The following is a 24,315-nucleotide window of genomic DNA, read 5'->3' on the forward strand; positions in this document are numbered from 1 at the left end:
ATAGTTAGCTGAACTAACTATAAGGGGGGAATTTCATGGGTTTTGTACGAGTGCAATGTCCAACTAACTATAACTTTCCCTAAAACCTATGTTTTTTTCAGTGAATTTCTAAGGTTTTTTAAATGCTAATTTCTAACTTTAACATGCCTGAAACCTGTGTTTTTTTCAGTGAATATCTCTCTCTCTCTCTCTATATATATATATATATATATATATATATCTACATACATACAAACCCTGCGAATTCAGACTATTGGATCATTGAGCACCGTACTGGTATTGAGGAAGGCATCCACCGAAACGCATCTGCCAGGTGCTGAGACTAAGGAAACACGTTATTTTATGTGCTTTGTGGTGGCATTATAATCTTGCTGTAACACGACTCGAGCGGTGTCAGACCTGTTTTTGATGGAGAAAGCGGTATTGGTATTGTATGTGTGGCGGAGGTCGGCTCCGCTTTCCTGACATGCCACTCAATCAGGAGCACCGCGCAAGGCCGACAAAAGAGTGGTAGCGATGCACGAGGTGCATAACGCGGTGCCCCTTGGCCGGAATTGTGTTATGGCTATGGGGAGAGAGCAGCAGATTTACTACTGATTGAGCCGGTTAGCAGCAAGATAACCCACCATGGACCATGCAGGTGAAAGGAGTTGGCAGCTTAATGGCTGACGATGTCAGGGTTCATCGTGTGCACGGGCTGGTCACTGTACTGAGCCTGCAAGTTGGACTGTTTTAATATCCTAGGCATGATTGACGTATTTGGGTGAAAGGAAGGCGTTTTGGAGAAAAGAGAGACAGGAGAGTAGTTACTGGTGGAACTATCCGTGTCCTCTCTCTATGGTAACATCGCTGCTCCAATTGGACTCCTCCTTTGCACATTTAACAAACCCTGCAAATTCCAAGAATCGGATCATCAAGCACCATACTGGAATTGAGGAAGGCATCTGCTGAAACGCGTCTGCCAGATGCTGAGACTAAGGAAACACGATATTTTATGTGCTTTGTGGTGGCATTATGATCTTGCTGCAACACGACTCAAGCTGAGCCAGACCTGTTTTTGATGGATAAAGCTGGATGGGAGAGGGAGAGAGAGAGAGAATGAATGAATATATTAGATAGTTATAGTTAGGTCCTAATTTCCATAGGAAAAGCATTTTTTTTGTTTTGCCAATGTTAATAATATTCACCAAATTTTAAAAACTCGTTTGCCACGCTCTTCACCTGTTGTCTTTAAAGTTTCAGGGTAATCCGTCAAGCTGGGGCCGATAAAAAGTGGGGATCCCAAAATATGTTTGCCCTATGGAATTTCCCGTAGGGAATTTAAACACAGCTACAGCCTGAACAGCTAAACAAAATTACACCATATTTAGCAGAAAGGTAGATATAGGTCCAGAGAAGTGCCTTGATCTGATTTTGTGTAAAACAGTTCAGTAGTTTTTGAGATATTAACCAAAACCCAATTTTGTGTATATCAGAACGCTGACACTGGAAGTGTTGGCAGACATCTTGTGATTCTGCTTCAGCCAAGTCCCACAAATAAAATCATAAAAAAAAAGAAAAAGAAATGGGGGGCAGGGTAGGAATACCCTAACCGCTTTGCCTCTTGGAGAGGGAGAGGGGAGGTCCCCGCAGGGATCCCGCCCAGGCAAAAAAGCATTTTATTTTTCGGCAGGAGAAGCACTGGATCCCGCTCCCCCAAAAAAACGTGGACTCACGGGCTTCTGTAATGTCCTGGGTGCATGTGGGATTATAACAATAGGCGGGATGCCCGGCCAACACTTCCCAAGACCCAGGGTTAGCTACCTCCCCAGAGCAGCAAATGTTTATAAATAATTACGAAGGAACCCAGTGGCCCCCTCCAGCCCCATGGACAGCCACCGCCCGGGCCATTAAAAAAAAATGTGTGAGTGTGCCCACTGGCCCCATGCACACTCTGGGGACGCCACTTTCCCGGGGCTAAACATATAATATTAATGCTGGGGCCCGTGCGGCCCCCCTCACAGTCCCGGGGGCTGCCAGCTCCCTGGGTTGAAATAAATTAATGTCGGGGTTTTTTCACGTACCCCATGCTCCGGTTACCACCACCGCCTTTGGGGTAAGTTCTGTGATTGAGAGGGGCAGTGCAGCCACCTTGTGGAGCCATTTATAGCCCTGGAGACCATTTCCCCTCAGGGCCGGCTCCTGCTACCTCCTTGTAGGTAACTGAGAGCTCCCGCTTAGCAAAATCAAGCATAGCTCTGCTTTCTGCAAGCAAGAGCTGTCAAACAGCTCCGGCTTGTAGAAAGCTGAGTTTTCATCTGCTCCTCTGCATGCAAATATGCGTGCCCGGAAAGTGATGAAAACAATGCTTGCGCAAGCAGGGAGCTGCTATTTGAAGCAGCTCCCTGTTTGTGGCAGCAATGCCAGCTTCTGCAGGAGACAAGGAGCCAGCTGCGTTCCGCAGGGACCTTGAGACTCCTCCCGCGCTCCTAATGCACACTGGGTGCCCTAGGGGGCACTCAGGTGACATGGTCGGGCCCCAGGAAATGGGATTCTTGGGGCTGAAATCGGCCCGGGATGAGGACCTCGTGGCCACCTTCCCCCATTTGCTCATGGCTGGGCCCCAGGATGATTGGGGTCCGCCCGGGAAGTTTCTGCGTCCCCCTCTCATTTGTTTATGGCCGGGTCCTGGGGGATGGGGTGCTCCGTTCAGTCGAAGAGCCAGATCTTAAATGTCTACCTGAAGATGTTCAGGGAGGGGGCGTTTCTGATATTGAGCGGGAGCTCGTTCCGGGTATTGGCTGCGATGTAGGAGAAGGTTCTTCCTCTTGTTCGGGCTCTGCAGATGCGCTGGATTTCGGAAAGGGCAAAGTCGGCCGATTGGAGGTTTCTCTTGGGTACGTGGAGGGAGATTCTCTCATTGAGGTATTGGGGTCCGGTGTTGTGGATGCATTTGTAGGCATAGGTGAGTATCTTGAAAGTGACTCTCTTGTCAACGGGGAGCCAGTGGAGGTGTCGGGTGATGTACTCGTGTCGAGGACTGTCAAGGATGAGTCTGGCTGTGGTGTTCTGTATGGTCTAGAGCTTGAGGATCAGAGACTTGTTTATCCCCGCGTAGAGGGCGTTTCCGTAGTCCAGTCTGTTGGTGATGAGCGCGTGGGGGACGGCCTTCCTTGATTTGTGGGGGATCAATTTGAAGGTCTTTCGGAGGATTCGGAGGGTGTTGAAGCAGCTGGAGGCGACGGCGATGACCTGTCGGGTCATGGAGAGGGAGGAGTCGAGTACGATACCGAGGTTTCGAGGGGGTTCGTGGGTGTGGGGGGCTCCCGAGGGCGGTAGGCCCCCAGGTGTTGTCCCATGCCGGGGGGAGGGTCCGAGGATTTCTGTCTTCTCTGAGTTGAGCTTCAGGCAGTTTCTGCTCATCCAGGATGCAACATCCTTCATTCCTTTCTGGAAGTTGAGTCTGGTGGTGATTGGGTCCTTGGGGAGGGAGAGGATGAGCTGGGTGTCGTTGGCATAGGATAATCTGCTGAGTCCATGCTAACTGACTATGGATGCGAGGAGGGCCATGTAGATGTTGAAGAGCGTGTGGCTGAGCGATGATCCTTGGGGCACTCTGCAGTTGATTTCCATGGGTTCGGAAAGGAAGGGTGGTAGTCTGAATCTTTGGGTTCTGCCATTGAGGAACGAGCGGATCCACTCAAGGGTAGTTCCTTGTATGCCGGCATTGTGGAGTCTGGGTTGGGAGACGGTGTTGAATGCTGTAGAGAGGTCAAGTAGGATCAGGGCTGCGGTGTGTCCTTGATCGAGGAGGGTGCGAATGTCGTCTGTGGCGGCGAGTAGGGTGGTTTTGGCGCTGTTGTTGCTGCGGAATCCGGATTGGGAGGGGTCGAGGATGGAGTTTTCTTCGATGAATTTGGTTAGTTGTGCACTGACTGTCTTCTCTGTGACTTTGGCCGCGAAGGGGAGGAGGGAGATGGGTTGGTAGTTCTTGAGGTCGGTGGGGTCTGCTGAGGGCTTCTTGAGCAGGGGTTTGACTTCTGCATGTTTTCAGTCATCGGGAAAGGTGCCGGTCTTGTAGGTGGTGTTGATGGTGTGTTGTAGTTTGGCAGAGATGGCGGTGGCCGCTTTGTGGAAAATGTGCGGGGGCAGGTATCTGTGGGGGCCCCTGAGTGGATGCCTTTCATGGTCGGAGTTGTGTCTTTGGTGGTGACTGGGGTCCACAAGGAGATGGTGGGCTGGATGGCGTTGCTGGAGCAGGAAGTGGATTTGGAGTTGGGTGTCTGGTTTTTGAAGTTGTCATTGAGTGCCTTGATTTTCAGATGGAAGTAGGATCCAAGCTTGTCTAGAGGTCCTGGGAAGGGGTGATGTCCATGGTTTCGCAGGGGGGCTTGGTGAATTCCTGGATGATGCTGAAGAGTTGTTTGGAGTTGCCGGCATTGGTGAGGACCTTGTATTGGATGAAGGTCCTTTTAGTGGATCTGATGCGTTGGTGGTATTCTGTCATGGCGTTTTTGTAGGTGGTGTGGTCTTCTGGCGTTTTTCTGTTTCTCCAGTTCTTCTCAAGATGTCTACAGGTGCGTCTGGGTTCATGGAGGTCGGCGGTGAACCAGGTGGCTTTTCTGGGGCGTTGTCTGTGGGGGTTGTGTAGTGGTGCAAGCGTGTCTGCACAGCTGGAGAACCATGTGTGGAGTCCTTTGACTGTGAGGTTGGCGTCGGTCGATGTGGTGGGTGTGTGGTGGTTGAGGGTGGAGTTGAGTTGTTCATCAGGGACTTTGCTCCAGTTCCTTCGTGGGGGGCGCGGTGCAGGTTTGGGCGGCGTGGGTTTGTTGACGTGGAAGTGTACGCAGTGGTTGTCTGTCCAAGGGGGTTGCAAGGTGCGGTTGAAGTGGATGTTGTTACCTCCTACGAAGATGGGGTTGAGGGTGTGTCCTGCCTTGTGGGTGGGCTTGGTGACGAGCTGTTTCAGTTTGATGTTGGCGAGGTTGTCCAGGAGGGTGGTGAAGTTGGGATCACTGGGGTTGTTGAGGTGGAAGTTCAGGTCTCCGATGAGTATTTAGTCCATGGAGGCGATGGTGTGTGGTGCAGTGAGTTTGGCGATGGTAGTGGCGAACAAAGCGCGGGGTCCGGGTGGGTCTGTAGGCGAGTGTGCTGCGGAGTGAGGTTCTGCGGCTGGTCTGAATCTGGAAGTGAAGGTGTTCGGTGGTGAGAAAGGAGTCCTTCGTGGTGGAGGTGGAGAGTCGGAGGGAGCTCTGGGTGGTTGGGGCAGTCCTCCCTCTGGATCTTGTATCCATCGGGAATTGAAGATTCTATGGGTAGACCCAGGTCCTCCAGATGCCCCCATCCCCAGATGGCCAAAACCCTGCATTTACTGATCCTTGACAACCACTTACAAGATGTCTGGCGTCTTACACACCGAGATTCACGCAAAGGAACATGTCTCTCCTCACATGGACGAGAATAGAGTTCTGGTTACTATCCAAAGCTGCGCAGACTTGGACCAGATCTTTAACTCACCTGCCCCATACACTTTCTGACCATGCGTCAATAAAGCTGTCCTACAGGTTCCCCAAACTCTGCCCCGAGCATTCACCTGGCATTTGCCACCAGGCACGCTGCGAGATGCTGTGTTCAGAGATGGAATACGGATAGCCATTTTTGAATATTTTGAACATAATGTAGGCCCGAGCAATCACCCTTCACACTATGGGAAGCCTTCAAGGTAATCATACAGGGGTCTGCATTGTCAAGCAATCTAGAGACCTTAGAGCTATTGGTGGGACGCTTTCCGCACTTGAAGTTGACATTCGTACCCTCAAATCGAACTTCATCAGGTCCAAGGACGCTTCCGTATTAGCGGATATCTGTGACAAAATGTCACAATAACAAGACAAAGTGATTCGCGAAACACACTATTTAGGTAAAGCGGCCACGGCTTGTCAATATGATGAGGGAGACACTGGCCTCGACGGACTACCAACAGCTTTTTATAAAGAATATGCTCCGATCCTAGTCCCCCGCCTTCTGGAGATGTACCAGGATTCCATGGTCGTGGGCTCCCTCTCCCCTTCACTAAGGGAAGCAGTTATCTTTACATTGCTCAAGCCCACCAACCAAGCCGAACAATGTGACTCTTATAGTCCATTATCCTTAATAAACGTAGACTACAAGATATTTGCAAAGGTGTTGGGAAACCACCTGCTGCCGCTGATCTTGAGACCAGGTCAATCAGGCTTTATTCCAGGTTGACCTACTTCAAACAACCTCCGTACCATCTTTGCAGACATGCACCACTTGCACATTAACTTCTTTAAACGCTTATGATCCAGTCTGATATTGCTGATTTGGATAGGGGGACAGCCTCAGGCCTCTTATGAACTGCTTATGCTGCCACACTCAGAGGGGGCATAGGGGCACCTGACATGCAGCTTTATGCTTTGTGCGCACATGTCTTGTTATTTGCACTACTGGCTTCACCACCACACCATTCCAACCACACTTGGCTATTGAGCGTGACAAAAACTCGCTCTGGCCGCACACCACAGCATTATTCTTGCCTTACAAGGCACCTTGGGCTGAGATTAGTACGGTGGAAAGTGTATGCTGTGCATGAGATTGGCTCAGAAAACGTGCCGGTCTTTCTAATCTGCATGCCCCTGCTATCCCTCTTGTCAACAACCCCATGCTCCCACTACTATGGGACAAAGGAGCAATTGCGCGTGCAGCCACAATGAGCATAAAACCCTTTGCGGATATATGCCCGGATGACCATTTCTTTTCCACATCTGAGGACACAACCCCCATCCACCCATACGCTGCTGGAAACTCTCCTAGATTTCCAATTGTGATCAACTTGTGCGCTTCAGAAGACTTTCCCTGCCCCACCACCGATCCTTGCTGCACTTGAATACTTATATACTAATTCATCACAGCGCAAAGTGATAACACATCTCTACACACACATGCAAAACACTTCTACAATCCTTCTCCCCAAGGCCCGCGAAGCCTGGAACTACGACCTCCACTCTCACCTGTCTGATACACTATCGGCCTTCTGCTGTGGCCAATTAGAATTTTTTTCGCCAAACTATCTGCTATGTCTTATACACTTCAAATGCATACATTGACTATACTGCAGTCCAACAAAACTATTCAAGATGGGTTTATCCCACAACTCCCACCATTTACAATCCATGCACCGCAGCCTACCTTAATACATCTTGCATGGCAATGCCATAAAGTCAACCCTTACATGTGTGAAATTTGCAAGACTAAATGATATTACTGGTGCATCACTCCCCTTAAATCCAGTGATTGGTTTACTAGGATTCGTAAAAGAGTTAACAGAATATCCACCGCAGACTACCGCCATGCTACTAATATTAGCAAAACGCAGGGTCTCAATGCACCGGGACAGGAACCAGGCCCGACAGTTCGGACCTGGCTCAAAGAAGTGTCTTAATGCCACAAACAATTGCCTATATTTTGGGAACTCATGTCATGTCGAGCTCACCTGAAAGACATCTGGGAACCCTTTACTGCTTACCTGCGACAGAGAAGCATAGATTCTCCCAACACTCCAGAAGCGCCAACGAGAACTGATGCCACTGATCCTGACTGAAGCCCATACAACCTTTTGCCCCCAGCACTGGCTATCAAGTCCACACGTTTTGTTATAAACCAATATACATGTAAGTCTACCAATTGCTAAGCCCTGGATGGATCATAAATGTAACTTTATTGTTAATCATCACACTGCGTGATGGGTATGTGTAATCAGTGCTATATTTGACTGTATCTTTTGGATTGTATGACTTCTATATTCGTGATGTGTTACTACTATGCAAAAATACTAATAAACTAAATCAAAAAATCAAAAAACAATCATAAACTCTTAGAAAATACTTACACTCACTAGATGATGTCATCAGTGATGTCACTGACCATGTCATGAGTCATGTAATATGTGAGGTCATAAGCAGTGCACTGTGGGGCGTAAGTTACAGTTAGCTCAGATAACTATGACTGCTAAATATCTGTGGTTTTGTACGAGTGAAATCTGAGCCTTACTATAACGTCCCTTTAACCTTTGTTTTTTTCAGTGAATTTCTGTTTTTTAAATTCTATTTCCTAACTAGAACTTACCCATAACCTTTGTTTTTTTCAGTGAATTTCTATGGTTTTTAAAATTCTATTTCCTAACTATAATGTCCTTAGTTTTTTTTAAGTGAATTTCCATGTTTTTTTAAATAGTAGTCGCGTTTGCAGAGTGGTGGAGACTCCTCCTAGTAATCCAGCTGTTTGGTACTTACTGAAGGTACCAAGAGGGCTTTTTGGTCCCCTAGGATCCTCAGCATCCAAAGGAACTTCATCCCCCAACCAGTAGTGTGCCAGGAGGCGCGTTTGCAGAGTGGTGGAGAAGAGGGCGGGCCTCAGATGACTGCTCGGCAATCCCGCTGTGTGGGACTTACTGGAGGTAACAGGGGGTAGATGGCCCCCAAGGACACTCAGGAACCAAAGGGACTTAATTCCCCAACTAGTAGTTCGCCTGGAGGTGCATTTGCAGAATGGTGGTGAACGGGGGCAAGACCTCTGCGACTTTTCCATACGACTTCTATCTTTTTTCCCGTGGTTGGGGCTTTTTGATATGGGGAAGAGGGCCCCTCCAAGGCCAATTTTGCCCAAAGGACCTCACCCCTCGGAGCCCGCCCTTTTAAAATTATTTTGTTTAATGTAGGGGAGGGGGCCGCATGGCCCTGCTCCCTGGGCCAAATTTGTACCTAGGGACCAATCCCCCGGGCCCAGCCTATTTAAAATAGGGAAGGATTTTGGCCTCAGAGACCCCATCCCCCGGGCTTGCCCTTTTGAAAATAATTTAATTGGTAGTAGGGAAGGGGTGCCACGTGGCCGCCCTCCCGGGGCTGAATTCAGCCCCATTCTCCAGGGCCTGGCCATCTTAAAGTGGGTGTCTCCAGGCCAGCTTTCTCAAGTGGGACTGCGGGGGAGACTGAAGGCCCTTGGTCCCTGCCAGTTCCCTGCCTTCTGCCGGAACCGGCATTAATTTCACACTAGGAGCTGCTGGAAATGCAGCTCCCTGTGTGTGAAAGCAATTCTGCTCCACTTTCAGCAAGCAAGAGCATTTGTAATGATCTCGCTTTCTGGATGTGAGCATTTGCTGTGGATTGGCGGGATGGTAAAACTCTCACCAAGCCACAGCAAACAGCTGTGTCCCAGGAGTGGACACCCCGGGAAATAGCAGGAGCCGGCCCTGGGGGGGTGGAGGTAACCAGGGCCATGTATGGCTCCAGGAGGTGGAACACGCCCCCCCTTATTACTCGACTTAGCCCCGGGGAAGGGGTGGCCACGCATTCATGTTATATTTGGCCATGGGGAGATGGCGGTCACCGGGGCTGAAGGGTGTAGGGCGTGGCCCCTCCACATGTTCTGTTTAGCCCCGTAGAGGGGGAGATCCCCAGAGCATGGGCGGGCCCGGCGGGTTTTCCTGCGTACATATCTTTTAATGCCTAGGGAGGTGGCAGTCGCCGGGCCTTAGATGGGTGTGCCACGCGGGGCCCCCAAATTAATTGCAGATTTGCCCTGAGGATGGCTTTGTAAGTCCTAGGAGGGGATCCCCGTGCGCCTCCCCCTTACATATTTTTTGCATGCCCCTGGGACCTGGCCTACCTATGGTTGCTCAAGATTACAAAAGTACATGAGCCTGCACTTCTGTGTCTTTTTTTTTTTTTCCAGCAGGAACCCGTGGATCCAGCTCGACTACAAATAAAAAATATTTTGACATGCTTTTTTGGCCCTGCGGGATCCCCCTGTAGGACCCCCACTTAAGAGGCCTAGGGGGTCAGGGTATTTTTACCATGCCTCCCCTTTTTTTTGTTGAAAATTTTTTCTGGGACTCGGGCCAAGTTCCAAGATGGCTGCCAACACTTCCTGCTTTGAAGTGTTGACAGCGAATCAGATATCAGCACAAGATCTGGAGGGCTCGCGGATCCTCCCCGTCCATATATATGCAGTTGGAAATTTCTTTTAATAACTCCGCAAGTACTGAACAGATTTACACCAAATCACAAAAAGGCACTTCCCTGAACAAGCATCTACCTTTCTGCCAAATTTGGTGTAATTCCGTTTAGCAGTTCGGGCTGCAGTCGTGTCTAAAGTTCCTTTGGAAATGAACATTGGGAAAACACGTATTGGGACCCCTCTTTTCCTCTGCTCCCGCTTGACAGCTCACCCTAAAACTTTCAAGACAGGAGCTGAAGTGAGTGGCAAACTAGCTTTGAAAATTTCTCAAGGATTCATCAAACAACGCCAAAGGTACTGTCAAATGAAAAATAGCTTTTTCTATGGAAACTATGTTTTAACTATAACTACATACTGGTGACCACCGGTATGTAATAGATATGGAAAAAAATGTTTTTCACCTACCTCATATATACTTACATTTTCATTGCAAAGGTATAATAGTACGGGCATAGGCGTGGTAAAAACATTGCGTGGTAAAGGCATTGTGTGGTAATGGTTCCTTCAAGATCCAGGCAATGCATATACTTGATTTGTCGATGACTTTAGATGATTAATAGGTCATTTTACTGAAGTGATTGGAAGCAGAGAGCCTGGATGTCATTTAGGGGTTGCCAGGGGTCGCAATTGCGACCTCTAGCTTGCCCCTAATGACCCTTGTCACTGTATTTATGACCCTTGGACTCGGAGGTGGCAAAATCAGTGCCAGAAACTGTGGGGCACCTTGTCCTTATGGACATTGGTTGGGGCTCTAATTTCCTTGTTTTTTGTCATATTTTTGTTGCATAATAGTTAATAGCGGTACATTATTCACTATTAGTGTAATACAATATGGAGTACAATTAGCTATAATTTAACCCTCCATGGCAGCTGAGGCAAGTTAAACATGCTTTTAAATGTGTGTTGTGTGTATGCATGCAGGTGAGTGTGTGGTTAAGCGATTGAGAGAGAGATAGAGAGTGTGAGTGAATGTATAGTTCATACATTGACATGTGATGTCCCTTCTGCTAACCCTGACCTTTTGTTGAATTGAGTATGGCAGAGAGCTGTGTGCCGATTCTGCCTTTGAAATCATCTAGCAATGCTTATTTGTGGTATTCTGGGGGCTTTAATATGTAATCTTTGTTTTTCATTGTCTACATGCCTCATGCTACCTCTTCTATTAGAACCTTTAGACTCGAATAAAATATATAGATTAGTGCCGTAACAAAGAGTGCCTTTTTCCCCACTGTATTTAAGATTTTTTAACTCCATATGAATCCTGAGTAAATAGTGTTTGGGTTCCCCATGTTAACCTTTTGCAAGAAAAAATGCTCCGATTCTGTGTTTAGTAGGTTGGGAGTTGGCAAAACATGGTTTTATCATGTGGTAAAATAAAAATCGCATATTATCCTTCATTTTGATCGGTGGAATGTGGAATCGGAAGGTAAAAGTCATGTGAGAACAGCACCATGCTTTAACAGTACATGGATTGAAAACCAATGCCCTTACTTGACTTTTTCTGAATATATATAATGGTCTCATGTAGAGTTTCTCGAGATAGAAAAGCCATATTTCTGAAAATTGCAAGTGTAGCTATGTGCTTGCTGCGGATCTAGTAGGTGACAAACCTACCTTCTCAGCATTGGCTTGGCTACACAATATTGCAACAAAAAAATGTCTGCCTTGAGGTTTTCATGAAATATACAGTAATGACCCACCCCTCCCTTCTCCCTCCCCCGCCGCTACAAATATCAGTTCCAGGCCCAGATATGTATGTTCGAGGCATATGAGCTGCAGATTACACACTGTGCATAGATCGCCATCTGGTGTTGGGCCCGGATGTTTGCACTTGTTTTTGTCTTGGAAAGTCTTTGGAAGTCACGAGGTATGTGACTCCTCCTTTGGATCATAGTGCGCATGGGCTTCGGGTCCATCCTCAGATTGTTTTTTTCCGCCATCGGGCTCGGATGTGTTCTCGCGTTCCAATTCGGAACCGTTAACGGTCTTCTCTTTCGACGCGCAATCCTTCCTATCTCGACGGTATTGTTTTTAATTGCGTTTATAGCCACACGCGACCCTTCAACTTCGAAATCTTCGATTCCAGTCGTTGACAAAGGCCTTCGGCCTACCCGGGCCTCTTCTCCGGCTCATGGAAAGGACGCCATTTAAAAAGTGTCCTCGATGTGGGTCGAAGTTATCCCACACCGACCTGCATGAGGTGTGCAACCTCTGCCTCTCACCGGAGCATGAGGCCAGAGACTGTCCAGCTTGTGCCTCCTTCCCTCTCCAAAAAGATCATCCGGGACCGACGAGCTCGATGGACAATGGCACGCTCATCATCTTTGATCCTCGACGACATCTTTCAAGAGGGCGTTGATGTTCCGGAGCAGGGTCGAGTCGAGGAAGACATCATCAGCGCCTCCGAAGCAGATGATTCCGACGTTGAAGACATCACTACAGCTCAAAGGGCCGTGAGTACAGACGTCGACCCCGACCCACCCACCCCCTCGACACCGTCCAAAAAGGCTTCGGTACCACCTCCACCTTCGGGCCCAGGTGCACGCTGTGACACTGCTTCCCATTCCCCGCCTTCAGGCCCGGTAAAGAAGCCTAGTAAGCCTTTAAGCGACTCGGGCTCGAGTCAGCCTACCCTCGGTACCGAACATCCGGCACCGAAGAAAAAAGCGTCATCGACTTCATCCACGCCGACCGCTGCTCCCACATCAAAGCACTCGGCATTGAAGGCTAGCACCAGTTCCTCGGCACTGACAACACCCTCGGAGCAAATGTTTACAAAGATAATTGTCAGGGTAGTCTACAAGTCTTTTCCTCAGACTAAAAAGAGAGCATTGATACAATTAGAGCAGTGAACTTCAATATAATGAAAGTGCTGACATATTCAGCGGCTTACCATGACCATGAACAGAGGCCACTCAAACAGACTCTGTGAATATTCAAATATTTGACATAAAAACCTAGTGTCTTGAGAGTCCTGTACAATCAGAAAGGTGGCATGAACAGAGCAAAGTAAGAATACAAATAGTGATGTAAATTGAGCTCTCGCATAATCAGAGAGGCTGCTATCCAAGCTCTTATATGAGAATGCGGTCATAAATTGACACCTCATTGTTTGGTACCAAATGGGACAAGTACACTTTTTTACAGGACAAGTAGATTTCTAAAACATCTTGTCCTTTGGACTAGAAGATTTATTATAAAATTCTACACCCCTGTGCCTGTAATGTTTCTGCCCCCAATGTGGCTTATTATTTGAAAGGAACTCCTGTTCTCGCAATTATTCCCAATCTCACACTGCTTTCGAATGGCAGTTATCTCGTCCTTATTAATCAGGACTGATGCAGTCTGCGTGTGGGAATCCTATATGTGGTGTCTGTTTCCCATTTAGTTACTTGTTGCAACAACATCCCGTTTCCCCCTGCACATTGGAGTGTAGATTGTTCATTATGGCCTTCCATTGCAATTTTGAAAACAGGATTTCAATAAGCTAAGCATACTCAAAGCATTATTGTTTCAACAAGAATTAGCTCTCACTTCGGCACGTGATACCTTCGAATTGCAGGTGGCGAGACCGTCTAGTGAAATAATAATTGTTGAACACAAAGCTCCCCATACATTTCAGGGAATCGATACATCAAATATTTAGTGCGTCTGATACCACGGGCCTGGCACACTTTTGTAAGCTTTTGGGCTCCGGCTATTTTTGGAGTAATCCCAGCTTTTATATATTCTATTTTTTCCAGCGTATTCGGTGGGTTCCCGCTGATGCTTGTCTTAATTTACGTCATCATCGTGCTGTTCCTGCTGTTAGACAATGGCTGCTCCATTTGTCGTCCTTCTCAGACAGGCATCAATGCAACTGTACCATGAGCGAATGCTACAATATTTTGGTGTGGTGCCCTTAGACGCTCTGAAAGCCGAATTGTGTTTAACCTTTCGCTATGCTTACTTCACCTGTGTGCAACTTGTGTTCCACTGCATCCTGTCCCCCTTTCAAGGGGCCCTGGACGTTTCCCTGGCTACACCACCTCATGCTACCCTGAATTTTGAACTGTTGATGGGTCCCTTAGCAGCCCATAATCAGGACTGTTCCTTGTGTATGCAGCTTTTTTACAATCCCTCGTTGTGGTCAGTGGCCGGAGATGATCACTGTTCAAACGCACATAGTCTTCTGGACCTCAGTTTCATTGAAATCTCTACAGCTTGTACTTTCATGGGCTTGTCGACAACTGCATATAAGGAGCACATTTGTTCCTTTGACCTGCTCAACTGGATGGCCGACACTTCTATTTTGGAAGGTTCGGATTTCTTACTGGAATCCTTGTCTTTTCACTTGGCATCCTACACCATGTGTCCTCACAATATGCTGTAATTGGATACTTTTATCACCCAAAAAATCATTCTTTTCCAATTTGACCAATGTCTGTAAGGGATACACTTACTACAGATTGTTGTAAATGCTTTGGTTCTGCTTATCTCCTCATTTCTGTCATCACTTTGGTGCTACCATCTTAACTAAGGGGAGGGTGTCATATGTCCCGTGCAGGCCCATTGTCGTTTTCTCTATGTTAGCAGGAAGACGTTGCAGACTGCCGTCTGCCTTGCACATGTTACTATACAAACATATTTTGCTTTGTGCCACACTTTACTTTCACACAGAACTTCCTTTGTTTTCGCGTTGTGTTCTTTCCTGGGATTTAGTCTGCACACAGTAGACAAGGTGAAGCAACAATGGCCGTTGTTATTTTGTTCCTGTCGGGACTAGCACCTAGACAAAACACACAAATGCAGCTGTTGTTTTGGAACACATACTTTGTCATATAGCTATGTACAGAATAGGTAACAACACACTTGGAGAGAGAACATTCCAAGGAAGAGATCGTAACAGCTCCTGATATGTAGATCTTTGATTTGTGCTTGCTAAGGTACGGGGTCTGCTACCAACACCCAGAGATCTTCAGATATATAATCACTTTGCTTCTGTAGAAGTGGGAGTAGGTTAGGCTATCTTGTCTTGTATAGTGACAGCTCCTTTTAGGATTTATGGACTGCTAACTATGCTGACCATATTTGTGTTAGCCATATTCTTACTCATTGTGGCACGTATGCTGCATACTAGAGCATGATAGTTAAAATAAACATACTTTTCTCATGTCTCTGTCAGATCCTATTGTGGACTAGTACAAGTTTAAGAGCAAAACGGTGTGTCCTGCAACTGCAATTCCTGAGAGGGTCGAGAGTGGGGTGTCTAATCACGTGTTCCTCTGTGAGTGAGTGGGAGGGCAAGTGAGACACTATAGTTAGTAGATCCCAGGCTCATGGGTACATAGGTGGTAGGATGACTCAGTACCCGCCTACTAAGGTTCTATGATCACAGTCATAGTTCTGGGACTCCGCAGAATCCTTGCAACAGTAATGTACAGAGAAAGATGCATATAATTTTAGCATCTTAGATGGGCTGGACTGCTTTTAGCCCCATTTGCAAAGATGTGTGCATGAGCCGGTTGAACTGATGTGATTTTTAAATACATCTTTATTTCATATTTTGCAGAAACTCTATAGACAGGAAATTCAGCCTCCATTTAAACCTGCATCTGGAAAGCCTGAGGACACATTTTGTTTTGATCCAGAATTCACAGCAAAAACACCTAAAGGTATTTTTGTTTTTGTCGGTTAGAATGATGATGTGCTTTATCTAGTTGCTTGTAAAAATAGTTCTATTATATCTCAGATACGTACTTCCATTTTAAACAAAATGTGTGTAATTCTGATGGCTACATATAACAGTTAATTCTTCTCCTGAAGAATATTCTCATGCGCCAGGCTGAATCTGGTGAATTATTCAGTAATGCGCCCCCCGTGCCGACAGGTGGCGTATGCGGCTCCTCTGTGATTCTGTACTGCCCAGGAAGTGATGCAAACAGTATGTATGCGCCACTGCTGTGCGCTGATGTCAGTTCTTTTTTGTATGCACCCTTCTACATGGATCTGGAGCTCCACTTCCAACTTTGTCTGTCTTCTGACCGGATTCAAGCTGTACCGTGACTGCAAGAAGCAGCTATCCGTCACAGATCCACATAATGTGTTTTATGCAATAAATGTGCCTTCATGCATCTGAAAGCAATCTAAGAATGGGCGGCAAAACTCAGTCACCGAACATAAGAGGTCATGGTTGAAACACAAATCCCGCAGCAAGTCGCAGGGTTGCTTGAAAACTCATTCAAGAAGCTAGTACTGGTCAAAATCCCATTTCCGCTCGAAGTCTTTTAGTAAGTCGAAGGTAAAAATGCCCCATAGACCAATTCCAACTTCAATTGCACCAGCCCTGGACCCAACTCTGATGCTAGTCTCTGAACCCAAACCAGTGTCAGACTGCCTGAATTGCGTTACGAGATTACTAAGGCACAACCAGTCATTGTAAAACCAGGCTCTAATCCTCTGCTTCAATGCCTGTACTGTCCAGGTACGACAGCGCTCACTATCACGAGTACAAACAAAAAGCCAACGACCTTATCCAGGAGGGCAAACTAATTACAAACACCTCAATAAAATGTGCCATTGATGCGGCTGATAACGCATCTCGCGCAATTCAACACTAGCATCTTATTACGTAGACACGCTTGGCTCCGGGTTTCCGGATTCAAGCAGGAGGTTCAAACTGCTATTTTAAATCAACCATTTGATCAGAAACATCTTTTCGGCCCCGCAGTTGACACATCCCTAGAAAAGATGAAGAAGGATACCGAAACTGCTAAATCTATGGGGGCCTTACAGTTTCCTTTCCCTAGAGGCTCTTTTCGAAGCTCTTTCTACAGAGCCGGCTCCAAAACCATGGGTTCAGAACATCCCTCCTCCTCCTACAAGAGCCCCACTCAAACATCCCCAAAAGAATACTTCTGCGGAGGCTACAGAGGCAACAATAATAAAGGGAGAGGTCGTGGCAACAATAGCCACACCCCCCCTACCACAGTGACTTCCCTGCACTTCCTCTCCCGATCATTTCACTCCTGTCGGGGGATGTCGCTTACAGTTCCTACCTGTCTGGAATTCCATCACAATAGACATGTGGGTAAGACAAAGTATCCAGTATGGCTAATGCCTGGAACTCATTTCTACCCCCCCCAAACATTCCTCCCAGACAGCGTCTCATGTCCTCGGAACATCTGACTCTTCTCAAAGAAGAGGTTCTCTCTCTATTACAAAAACATGCAATAGAACCAGTCCCCTTGCCTCATCAAGGCCAAGGGGATTACTCCCTGTATTTCCTAATCCCAAAAAAGGATAGCTCCCTCAGGCCCATGCTGGTTCTCAGACCGCTAAACATCTACATTCAGTCAAACCACTTTCACATGGTCACTCTCCAACAGGTGCTCCCACTATTTCAACAGGGCGACATTCTCTCCACTCTGGATCTAAAGGATGCCTACTTCCATATTCGCATTCACCCGGCTCACAGGAAGTATCTCAGGTTTGTGGTAGATGGTCAACATTACCAATTCAAAGTCCTCTCATTCGGAATCACTACAGCACCCAGAGTCTTCACCAAATGCCTCGCAGTAGTTGCAGCCCACTTAAGGAGACAGCATATTCATGTCTTCCCTTATCTGGACGACTGGCTCATAAAAGCTAAATCACACAGCACCTGTGTGCAACACACAACATAATTCTGTTGCTTCACAGCTTGGGATTCACAGTAAACCGCGCCAATACCCATCTCCAACCGTCCAGCATACAACAATACCTAGGGGCTACAATAGACACTTCAAAAGCTCTAGCATATCTCAATCCAGTCAGGATAAGCGCCATACAGGCTCTAATCCAAAAATTTCAGCCTCAACACTCACTACCAGCGCGGGTGTTCATGCAGTTAATTGGGATGATGGCCTCCTGCATTCTCCTTGTCCCTTATGCAAGACTCCAAATGCGTCCCTTACAGGAATGTTTGGCACGTCAGTGGAACCAGGCTCAAGGTCAGCTGACAGATCTGGTGTTGGTGGATGACCGCACCCATCGCTCTTTGCAGTGGTGGAACACACAAAACCTTTCCAAAGGACGGCCGTTCCTCAACCCGGTTCCACAGACAGTGCTAACAGCAGACGCATCGCTCACCGGCTTGGGAGATCATCTTCAAACCCATACCATCCAGGGCATGTGGACCCCCCAACAAAGATAATTCCACATAAACTACCTGGAATTGTTAGCAGTGTTCCTAACATTAAAATGCTTTCAACTCCACCTCCTAGGCAAAGCTGTCCTGGTCCGTACAGAAAACATGACAGCAATGTACTAATTACAAAAATAGGGGGAACGCACTCTCTGCAGCTTTCACACCTAGCTCAGAGCATATGGAGATGAGCCATTCCGCGAAACATTTATCTCCTTGCAGAACACCTCCCAGGTGTACACAATCAGATGGCAGATCTGCTCAGTCGTCAAACACAGCAGATCCTCGAATGGGAACTTCATCCTCAAGTTCTTCTTCCAGTCTTTCACATGTCGGGCCACCCAGAAATAGATCTGTTCTCCACACACCAAAACGGAAAATGCCCAACCTTCGCGTCCAGGTATCCACACCCATTGTCCAAAGGCAATGCGCTAAGGATGAACTGGTCAGGCAAATTTGCTTACGCTTTTCCGCCTCTCCCACTCATTCCGTTAGTGGTTTGGAAACTCAAATAGCGTTCCCTCACAATGATCCTAGTTGCTCCAACATGAGCCCGACAACCATGGTTCACAACCCTATTGGACCTATCGGTAGTTCCTCATCGAAAACTACGTCTCACGCCCAACCTTTTCACTCAGAACCATGGAAAGATAAGACATCCAGATCCCAATCAACTCAACCTTGCGATCTGGCACCTGAGGTCTTAGAGTTTGGCTACCTAAATCTTCCGCCAGAGTGTATGAATATCATTAAAGAAGCTAGACGCCCTCCCACCAGAGCATGCTATGCAGCAAAATGGAAATGATTTTCATTTAGTGCACAAACAACAAAATCAATCCACTAGATGCTTCTATTCAGAACATTATCTGCTACCTCTTGCATCTACAACAATGTAACCTAGCATATACATCTATTAGGCTACATCTAGCTGCCATAGCAGCCTATCTACAAAACAGACAACATTTGTGTTTGTTTCGAGTGCCCTCTATCAAAGCTTTTATGGAAGGACTTAAGAGAATAATTCTACCCAGAGTCCCACCCGCTCCAGTGTGGAACCTAAATGTGGTCCTTACCAGACTCTTGGGTCCCTCTTTTTTTTAACCTCTCCACAAATGCGAACTACAGTTCCTCTCTTGGAAGGTAGCTTTTTTGGTTGCTATCACATCTCTCAGGAGAGTTGGTGAACTCCAGGCATTAACCATACAAGAACCATTTTTACAAATCCATCATAACAAAGTGGTTCTTAGGACTAACCCTACATTTTTACCCAAAGTCGTATCTGCCTTCCATCTCAACCAGTCTGTTGAACTCCCAGATTTTTTCCCTCAACCAGACTCAGTGGCAGAACGAGCTCTTCACACGTTAGACGTTAAAAGAGCAATACCCTACTACATTGAAAGGACAAAATCCTCTAGAAAGACCAAACAACTCTTTGTGGCTTTCTCCCCACCTCATAAAGGCAATCCCATCTCTAAGACAGGAATTGCAAGATGGATTGTCAAATGCATCCAAATATGCTATATCAAAGCCAAACTTACCCTAACCATTCCCCCTAGAGCTCATTCCACACGCAAACTAGGGGCTTCCATGGCATTCTAGGGGAACATTCCCCTAGATGACATCTGCAAAGCAGCAGCTTGGGCTACACCACAAACCTTCACAAAACACTCTTGTGTAGATGTGCAGGCAAAACAACAAGCTAATGTGGGCCAGGCTGTATTAAGAATACTTTTTCAAACCACTGCAACAGATACAGGTAGCCACCGCTAAAGAGGTAACTGCAGTATAGTCTATGCAAAAGTATACAATCTGCAGCTCATATGCCTCAAACGGAAAATGCTACTTACCAGTATGCATTTGTTCTTGGCATGTAGAGCTGCAGATTCATATACGCCCACCCGCCTCCCTGGATACCTCTATCTGTTACAGTACTATCTTACTTAGATACATTACACAGTTATACTTCTTACTACTCCATCGTAACCCTGCGTGGCAAAAACAATCTAAGGATGGAGTCGATGCCCATGCGCACTATCATCCTAGGGAGGAGTCACCTAGATTATTATTGGCTTCATGTGAATACGAAATAATTGCGCATAATGCATCTTTAGAAACTGTCCAGATCATCTCTATATTTCTTTAAAAAAATAATGGACCACGAATATGGACTGTTATTGGAAAAGACGTATTGCAGTTCAAAATAATCCAGAAGTTCCCCCAGATTTGGGACAAAAAATACCCCTCATAGATGTTTTGTTTGCACTCTATATAACAGTGTCCATCAAAGAGAAAGTATTGCAATCTTCAGTAGAGGCAGTATAAAGTTGGTGGGATATGTTAGCGGTAGAGGCCTTCTGTTGAGAATCTTTCTAGTCACCATTTTGTTTTCAAGTTGGGGAAATGTCGTTTATAATGACTATATGAATAGACACTAATAACTCTGATTATAGATTATGTGCTTTCCCATACAAACATATCAGTAAGGGGGAAATAATCTGTTATAGGAAAGTCTATGTATGAACCTAAAAGTTCGAGTATTGAACTGCAGTGTACGAGTATTATCCTGCCTTGAGGGCTGCCAATGCTTGTATGTACTTTCAGGAGAGTGTAATGTACCGGTATTGTTAGTGACGTTTTATTAAAGATCCTTAAGCAATTGGGTTACTGGTTGAGGGGGGTATAATTCTGCTTAAGCAGCAACCACAATCATGGACAGGGTAAAGTAACAAGCAAACCCCAAATTAATCCATGCTCAACCCTCTGGTAGCTTGGCACATAGCAGTCGGGCTTAATTTAGAGGCAGTGTGTGAGATATTTGTGCAACAGTTCAAACAATAAAATGAAAACGACACAAAAAGGATCTTGCACCAAATCAGAAACATAGAGTAGGTTTTAATAGATAAATTGAGACCACAGCAATAAAAATCCATATAGTAGAACCATGAAAATAGTGCCAAAAGGCCCAAAGCGCCACTTGCGGGTATCTGAACGTGTGCGACTGGAAGAAAGTCATACGTTATTTTATCCTTCAGCTATCCAGATTAACACTTTGGTTCTTATGACTGCTGCTCTCTAACCTCAACAACCCCTTCCCCTACCCAGACCGTTGCTCTCCATCCTGCTAGCTCATTTCACTCTCAGTAGTGTCTCTCACACCAGTTGCCTTTGTTTAACAAATTACACAAATATCGAACCTTAAATAATCATTGCCTTGAAGTTAATGGTATCTCCGTGTACCTTTTTAGCTCAATATTGTCAGTGAGGAGTTGCAATCAGGCCATGCTTGTGACAGCAAGTCTTATGGTGTCTGTTCTGTGCTATAGAGCACGTTAAGAGGACCATTATTCACTTTAACTTCCAGATACCTTTGATATATGTTCATAACATATCAGAGCAAGACTGTATTTAAAGGAAATGTCCATAGTTCACAAGCGGGTGCCCTGGAAAGGCAGTTAAATCTGCCCAGAACCAGTTATAAAGCCTGGCTCTGCCTGATATAAATCTTATTACAGCTGTGCAATAAACCTACCAGCATGTAATCCATGCCAGTATCATGATACAATATCTTGTTTCCCCAGATGGGATTTCATTTTAAATGTGTTTGTGGGTAGGTCAAATGACCTAAGATTCAGATGCAAACCAATAACAGGAGGCATTCACCAACCTTACTTGGGCTAATAACAAGTTCTGGGAGTTTTTAAGTGCATTGGCTACCACAGCAGTGGAGGTCTGGAGCCCTGATCCCAATTGGTGTTGAAATAGCAGCATTCAGGTGAAGAGTGACTGGAAAGGACTGGATGCCCAATTTGGAATTGTGACAAGTCAGCTCACCCATGTGCGCTTGAGGAAATATCAATATGTTGCTAATCCAAAAAAAGTAGTCAGAGTTACTGTGGTGAGTAATTTGTTCTGTTTTCTCCAAAGGCAAAATAGTAGAACCCTCAACTCTTCCTATTTAATAGCTCTGTATGTGTATAATACTTTCAGTGCCCTACTTAAAATATGTTGCTATCTTTTATCATACAAATACATTGCTCTATGTATTACCATCTTTTTTTAACAATGTTTAATCTGTACGCTGTAGTACTCTGGCAGGACCACCTTTTTGAAATTCTGATTACATTTGTGTATTTAAAAAAACAGATTCTCCTGGTGTACCGCCTAGTGCTAATGCACATCAGCTCTTCAAAGGATTTAGCTTTGTTGCAACTACTACAATAGAAGAACATACAATATCTTCCCTTGCATGTGTGTTGCCAAGAGTACAGGTAAACAATAAGATCTACTTAACATTTGTTTGAGGTATGATTTATTTTCTATGCTTGTTGTAAAACACTCATCAGCAATTCAAAAAACTGCCAAACCTGCATGATGTTTATTGTAGAAGTGATTGTCTGTTTTTAAGTGGTGTGATTTCCCCACCCTGTCAGATCTCAGATAGATCACATTAAAATAGATAACATTAGAAATGTGTCCTTAGTATTAAGGCCTACGGTTTCCTGTATACAGCTTCAAATGTTATCCGTGTACTATGCAACATCTCTCCTTGCCAGGTGTGACCCTGACAACCATGGGATTCATCTTGAAAGAGGAAAAATCAACCTCCCTCTTCCATCTTAGATATTAGTTTGCAGTCTTGTAAAGTAATTTCTGTGTTCCTGAACTGGGAAAAGAGCAGCATGGATGGGACTCTTATCAAATGCACCTCTTTAACTAACTCAAGGTCTGCTTGTAAACTCCTTTTTGCCAAGTCCACCAATGGTGGGTCTCGGGCTTAGTTTATAGAGATAGAAAGATAGCGATCCCAGTCATGGAGATAGAAATAGATTAGGCCACTTCTAGATATATCCTTGATTATATTCTCATTAAACTAGTTAGCGCCAGACTAAGGTTCACATACCCATATACTGATTATATTTGAATGATATTGTTTGTAGTCCATTCATCAGTTTTTCATATCCATTGATTCATTTGAAATACAACTAATTTACTTCAAAACTATTATTGTATAATCTACTGTTTTCATGCATGTTATGAATTGTATTGCAAATGGTTTAGTTAGTGACTGATGACATTTTGGGAATTTCTGTTGTTCTCTCTAAAATATGTGCATTGTTTTCAGTTATCAAGGTGTTTGTGTGCAATTGTGACTCCCCTTACTTAGGGAGTCATCCAATTCCCATACTAACAAGCAAATTGTGACATTGTGCTGGAGCTCGATACTAAAGTTTTTGTAGGTGGCTTCAATTGTAAAAGTTTTTCTCTCTGTATCTAAAATACTGAAATGAACCTTCACCTGTAATTACTGTAGAGGAGTTGTTTGTATTTTTAGTTATACAGCTTTAATGTTCTCTCTTTATCTGCCCATGCCATTCCCATTTCCATCCCCAAAACTACATTTGGAGAGTTCTGCTGTTTGACCTGCAGCTATGCCATTGCAGTTTTAAAAGTGGGTGAACTCAACTCTTCTAAAGGGAAATGCCTTATGTGTACAGTGTACCTTTTCAGTGACTGACCTTATATCCGATTTATATTTTTTGCTTTTCCTCACATGGGGGTGCTCTTAACTTTGCCATATTTTTGTAGTCAAATTTGTAGTCAATTAATATTAATTGTTTTATCACTGTATTATAGCTTGCTAACCTAAACATTTGTCTGCCATTTCAGAAGCCGACCTTTGATTTTCACATTCTTGTTATGCTTGTGAAGGACTGTGCTATTTAAAGGGTTTCTAGAACCCAGTCACCCTGAAATGCTGGCCATAGTACTTAGTATGAAATAGCTGTCAAGCCCAAGTGTATATCTGCCTGCTTGGTACGAAAGTTATCCTGAAGAGTATGATAATCACAAAGACTGATACCTGAATGCCTGGAGGTGGATAAATCCCTCATGATTTCCCCTGCTTAAGCAATCTCCCGGATACAGTTCATCATATAAGATTCTTATTTGCTTTGGTACTCTAGTGGTTTAAGAGGTTAATTCAGGCATGGATGAGTCCTCTGTTAAGAGTCCTTGTACATATTTGGTACTGTGGTTTCTGACGTACCATCTGGCAAAAGAGCCTTACCAAGACTTTGAGGAGAAATGAAATCCAATAACTATGGTCAGTAAGTTCCTTGTAATCCTTTATCTGAAAG

The 24,315-nt window shown here is 45.5% G+C and overlaps 2 protein-coding genes across 2 annotated transcripts in view; both read left to right on the top strand.

The window, feature by feature from the left end:
- Positions 1-14,386, top strand: part of LOC146829171 (uncharacterized) — an 83,884-nt gene extending 69,498 nt beyond the window's left edge. Inside the window, exon 3 of the mRNA XM_085608174.1 lies at positions 14,217-14,386. Within this exon, the coding sequence (XP_085464300.1) occupies positions 14,217-14,386 (170 nt within the window). The remainder of the gene's footprint in view (positions 1-14,216) is intronic.
- The window catches only part of RPS6KA6 (ribosomal protein S6 kinase A6), a 626,385-nt gene that overhangs the window by 328,680 nt on the left and 273,390 nt on the right, over positions 1-24,315 (top strand). The window contains exons 13-14 of the mRNA XM_085607823.1: positions 15,566-15,668; positions 22,322-22,446. Of these exons, the coding sequence (XP_085463949.1) occupies positions 15,566-15,668; positions 22,322-22,446 (228 nt within the window). The remainder of the gene's footprint in view (positions 1-15,565; positions 15,669-22,321; positions 22,447-24,315) is intronic.

The sequence above is a fragment of the Triturus cristatus genome, chromosome 5_2, assembly GCF_964204655.1.
Source record: "Triturus cristatus chromosome 5_2, aTriCri1.1, whole genome shotgun sequence".
NCBI lineage: Eukaryota > Metazoa > Chordata > Amphibia > Caudata > Salamandridae > Triturus > Triturus cristatus.